The 5,658-nt window shown below is 33.3% G+C and overlaps 1 protein-coding gene across 1 annotated transcript; it reads left to right on the forward strand.

Moving 5' to 3' along the window:
- Window positions 1-1,283: 1,283 nt before the first annotated feature.
- On the forward strand, window positions 1,284-4,516 carry LOC143616990 (zinc finger CCCH domain-containing protein 62-like). Its single transcript, XM_077089671.1, has 6 exons — window positions 1,284-1,389; window positions 2,089-2,215; window positions 3,533-3,734; window positions 3,821-3,922; window positions 4,015-4,132; window positions 4,214-4,516. The coding sequence occupies exons 1-6, from the start codon at window positions 1,284-1,286 to the stop codon at window positions 4,483-4,485; spliced, it is 927 nt and encodes a 308-aa protein (XP_076945786.1). The 3' UTR covers window positions 4,486-4,516.
- Window positions 4,517-5,658: the final 1,142 nt, after the last annotated feature.

The raw sequence follows: 5,658 nt of genomic DNA on the forward strand, positions 1-5,658 counted from the left end.
ACATAAAATCTCGTTCGGTTTGTGTTTGTGAACGCATTATTTCGTTAACGAACAAACATGAACAAGGCCTTGTTCGTGTTCATTCGGTTCATTTATAGTCCTACGAATTGATATTATTGTCATGGTCCTGGTGGTGGTGAAATTAGCTCACGTTGTTCTTCTTGGACATCTTAGTTTCATTAGCATTAGCGTTCTAAGTTGGTTCTTTTAACTCATACGGTGTATATGGTTCTAAAATCAGTGTTAGAAATATATCTTTGATCGATAAAACCGTACAAAACATGTACATTTTTAAAAGTCGCTTCTTTAACTAACTCAAGTGAATTTTCAATTTATTAGCACCATCTTTATGCACACAGCCACACACACTATACACTCTCAGTCAAATATAAAGAACATCTTATCCGACATACGGTCAAGAAATCATATCATATTTTATCTTTTAAGTTTTTGTAATTGCATAATGAAATGAATGACATGCTATAAGCTTTTAATATAGAACTGATACTATGATAAAATAATGGGAAAAAAAGGTTTGAATTTATATTGTATTTTCGTATTCAGTAGAATCAAGAGAAGTAAGTTATATATGGTTTATGACTTTATTCAAACAGAAAATGTTCATGCATGTCACCTAACTATAAGTTGGATGTTCAATTAACTGATCCATATCCGAGTTTACTTGAATCCATTTTTTAATGTTCAAAGAACATGGAAATCAGACTCCAACAACACGTTGCGCAACAAACCCCATTCATATGAATAATATAGGGGGATTTGTATCAAATTATCTTTTAATGTTAAAAAACCAATAAATCAATCAACAACCATATGCTTGTTTGATTTAAAGGCCCACATATGCATAAAGTCGACTATTACGGTGTTCTTTATGGTCATCGAAGCCCCTTCACAGTGTCACATCATCGCCACGCCATCGTCAGGGGGCTTCGAAGCCTGCCTCGCTATGGTTTAATGCCCCTATATATACACACACATACATGTATATTTATGTGTGTGAGAGATGGAGAGAGAGGAGTTCCAAGGACGCACATTCAAACATAAGCAACGAGAAATTGAGTATATTTGTGTAGAGTAAAAGTTGAGAAAAAAAATCCAGTAATAATAAAATAATTAAGACAAAGCTTTAAAAACACAATATATAATTTATTTTAAAAAAATATTCATGAGGCCCACTGGAGCGTATATGTATATATACACGCGTGAGATACACACAGCCCCTAAATTTGTGTAGAGCGGTTGAATTGAATTGTGGTTAGTTAGTCATGAAGCCCTCAATCGTCGTAATCTCCTCCGACGAAGAAGAAGAAGAAGAAGAAGAATCGGAAGAAGAAGAAGACAGCGATTATAGCGATGAATCATCGGATGATTGTGAGTACAATGACGACGACGACGAAGAAGATGAAGAGAATTCGGATGAGGAAGAAGAAGATTGTTCTGACGGCAACATCAATAGAGTTGCTGTTCGTCAAGGTTTCATTCAATTCAATCCTCCTTTTTCAAATGATACTTTAGGTTATTAATTGTTATTATTATTGATAGTCAGTCTCATTATTAGATCAACCACATTGTTACTATTTCTTTCTTTCTTAATGAATGAATTATTATTATTATTATTATTATTATTATTATTATTTCCTTGTTCCAATTCATAATGTTTGTTCCAATATTCACTCTAAACCATTTCATACTTTCACTTTAAAAGTCATTCACAAAGGAGTATTTACAATAGTAGATGAATGTGTTTTGGTGCCAGTTCAAGGCATTTATTTATTTATATATGCATCTATCCATGTAGATTGCAACCAACTCTTCTTACTTTGTGTTATACTACTAATATATGACTGACTAATATTAATTAGGTCTCATTACGCTTAGTTAGTAGGCCCCTCACTTTCACAGATTTTTTACAACCACTCTTCCTATAACCATTCTAGATAAGTATCACTTACATTTTCTTGTGTGTATGTGCTTCTGTGCCCATGAAGAGGAGACAAATTTTGGAAAATATAATACAAAAGAAACTCAAGTGCAATTGATAGGGAATGATATTCATTCACGTACATTTAGCCTTTTCAGGAAGTCATGATTTACCAGACCTAAGTGTTGGTGAATGTAAAGAATACTTGCGCAAGCATCGGTTGAGGTTATCTGGTACCAAGGAAGAGTGCTTACAACGAATCAAAGAGCATGGGAGGTTAGTTATCTGTTGCTATCTGTAAAAACTTTGTTTTGTGTGCTATATGTTGAAATTTTTAACTCCTCTGATTACTAGCTGCAATCCTGAACTGATTGGATTCTTGTTTGTTCTGTCCTTTAAAAGGTTTTTTTTATTTCTTAAAAATATGATGCTTGAACCGTTGAATGTTGTCATCTGTGTTTCCCCTGGTAGAAAATTAAATCGCGGGTCCGATGATAAAGACATAAAGTTGTAGAAACTGAAAGTTAGATTTAGAAGGAACTCTGTATTTCTGAATGGACCACTGTGTCATTCATTTTAACTGCTTTTTTGAAAGACACTGGGACACTTCTTTGTTCTGTTTCTAAAAGAGTGACATTGTACATATGTGATACCGGAATGCTATCATATGAATTCTTTCCCTCATTAAGAAATTTAGTTTTGCTTTTGCTTTTGGGTGGAGTATAATGCGCGACCTTCATCATAATCTTTGAACGCCAGATGTGCTACTTTCCGTTTCTTAGAACCAATTTTATGTTAAGAACTGTGAGAACAGCATAAAGCATTTGTACCTAGTGCATTGATGATTTAGTGAGATAGTGTTATGCAAGAAGATTGTGATAATATCTTTTATTTTTATTTGAATTTATATTTCCTAATTTATCTAGTGGTTTCCTATTTGATTTATGATTCCCAACTATATACCTTTGAGGTTTCTTTGAACCATTTGGTTCTTAAGCTTTTGATGTTAAATAATGAGTGATTCTTGGGCCATTTGATTGCTAAGAAACACTGCATCAGGCATAATCCTCTTGCATCATTGTGGGAAGGCGGTTATGTAACTGCCTTCGGTATCACATTTAAAGCAAAAGGTATAACTATATCATGTGGTTCTCACTGTTCTCAACACTTTTTTAGTTATGATTTGAACGCCTCCCAGTATTGTGGCTGCCATATTGGTCTATCTTGACACAAGAATCTTATACGTTCACATCTTATATGTTTCACTACTTGATTGAACCAATAGAAACCATTCATATTCAAAAAACGTGATGAGAGGTCATTGACTCATTGTGTCATGACGAGGATTTACTCATATTCTTTTGGACTTCTTCTATATATGATTTTAAAACAAATAATTATTGATTTCTTTTTTACTATCAGAGTTGAAGGCCAAACTTATTTAAGGCATGTCAGAGATGTGGATTTACATCTTTTATTTTATAAATTTTATATATTTTACACAATTCAAGCCATGAACTAGGAGACTTGGTGTTTGTAGAGTTTGTCATCTTTAACATTGGACCAGCCTTATCTTAATTTTCTCAATATCAGGCTAAAAGACGGAAGGGGTGAATTACTTTATCCCAGATCATCATTTTCCATCAACTGCACAGGTGATGTATGTAAAGGAGATGTTGTGTTGTTCAGACAAAAAGCACACAAAAAGCAAGGAAAAATAGTGGGGAAAAGAACCGTGGCTGGGAGGATAGTTAATGAAAGTTACGGTACATCAAAACAACAGCATACATTCACTGTGAGGCAGTTAAAAAACCATTATTAATTCCGTTTATCATAGATTTTCCCGACTTCATTATGTTACTTTTTATTTTTATCTTCAAGGTTGAAGTCTTGTGGAGTAAACCATTTAATAGAAACCTCCCTCCACTTTCTGCTTTGCTAGTGAAAGGTCGTAATCTCTACAGGCTTGGAACATACAGACAGGTAAACGATGATATCATTGTTTCTCTGTTCTTATTTAAAATTAGAAAAATAAACATATATTTTCAAATTTCTATATACGGTTATGGTTTTAGCCTTGGAGGAATGAAGCAGAAAGAGTAAAAGTTCTTGGAGAGAAACACACTCGAGGGGATGCAGCTAGGCATAAACGAAAACTAAGGCAGACAGAATATGCTTCCAATAACGATAGAGGTATAAAAACATATCAGTGCTTTATTTTCTATTTTTTTATATTTTTGTATTTTGCAGTATGCCAATAATTAGTTTGTTCAGGTCAAAAGCGTCAAAAGTTATCTAATAGAGGCGATAAACGAAAGTCCGTCAAGAGACGGGATGCAGCGCCAGTTACAAAGAATACAACAGCTCACAGTAAGGCTCAAAAGAGGAAATTTAAAACTTTAAGACAACCGACCAATCACGGGGCAGCATCATCATCATCATCCATCCCATATGACAGAACATCATTACCTAGTTTCCCGCCTGTTGGGCTTTCGGGTTATGGTCCTTACAACAATGGACAACCTAGACTTAATGTTTTATCTTAACCAACTGGTTACCATTATTACAATCATGAACATGTTCCTAGGTATAGGTTTGGTTTGACTGTTGTAATGGGATCATATCTGCACTTGTGATGGTCTTTGGTATGTGAAAGTTCAAATACAACTGTCTATGGAAAGATATTGTAATTATGGAACGATTCTTTTTCTTGGATCGCAAGTATATGAATGCCTTGGATCGCAAGTATATGAATTGATATACAAGGTGGCTCCGATATCCATATGTTATCCAGAATGTCGTGGATCGCAAGTATATGAATGTCTTGAATCGCGAGTATGTATACATAGGTGAATCGATTTGTTGTGGACTAAGATAGGCTCTGATAGTCTAATTTTTACAAGAATGATACAAGCAGAGAGTATTCAATTTTTTTCAAAGCACAAAAGAAATCTATAATTCTTTAATTATAACTTATTATGTTATTCCATTTTTGAAACAACTGAACTATTCTATCTATTTTTCTTCAAAACATCAATATAGAATATGATACTTTTTTTAATAAACTAACTTAAAAGTTTAACAAAAAACCATTTATAAGCACTTTTAATTTATCTTTAAACCTATTATAGCTTAACTAAGTTTTTAAATTTTTATTTGTTAACGATAACATTTAACATTCTTCGAAAACTTAGGTCCTAATGGAAATTTAAATAAAATGCAGTGATATATTTGATAGCTTTGCATCGTCAACTTTTTTTATTTATTTTACCAAGTGCCTAATGCCTTATTCTTATTATCAAACATGTTTATTTAATGACTTGAATAGTAACTTCACAAATGACTCTTTTTCTTTTATGTGTGATGAAGAGATTTCTTTTTTTTATGTTTCACGCAATTAAAATAAATAAAAGCCAACAAGCCTGAGCAGTTAACGTGCACGCCTCTCTTTAAAACACACATGTTCCTGATCCATCACGCGAGGAACGCAACTACTTATTAAACATGAATTTTAATTTGAATTTCATTAGGGGTGAGCAAATTAACCGTTATAGCGGTTAATCGAACCATAACCGACATAACAAAAAAAAAAAAAAAAAAAAAAACAACAAAAGCCAACAAGCCTGAACAGTTAACGTGCATGCCTCTCTTTAAAACACACATGTTCCTGATGAATCACGCGAGAAACGTAGCTACTTATCTAACATGAATTTTAATGT

Source organism: Bidens hawaiensis, unplaced genomic scaffold (genome assembly GCF_021521415.1).
Source record: "Bidens hawaiensis isolate Kalapana, Puna unplaced genomic scaffold, B.hawaiensis_p1.1 tig00050891_1, whole genome shotgun sequence".
NCBI classification, from domain to species: domain Eukaryota; kingdom Viridiplantae; phylum Streptophyta; class Magnoliopsida; order Asterales; family Asteraceae; genus Bidens; species Bidens hawaiensis.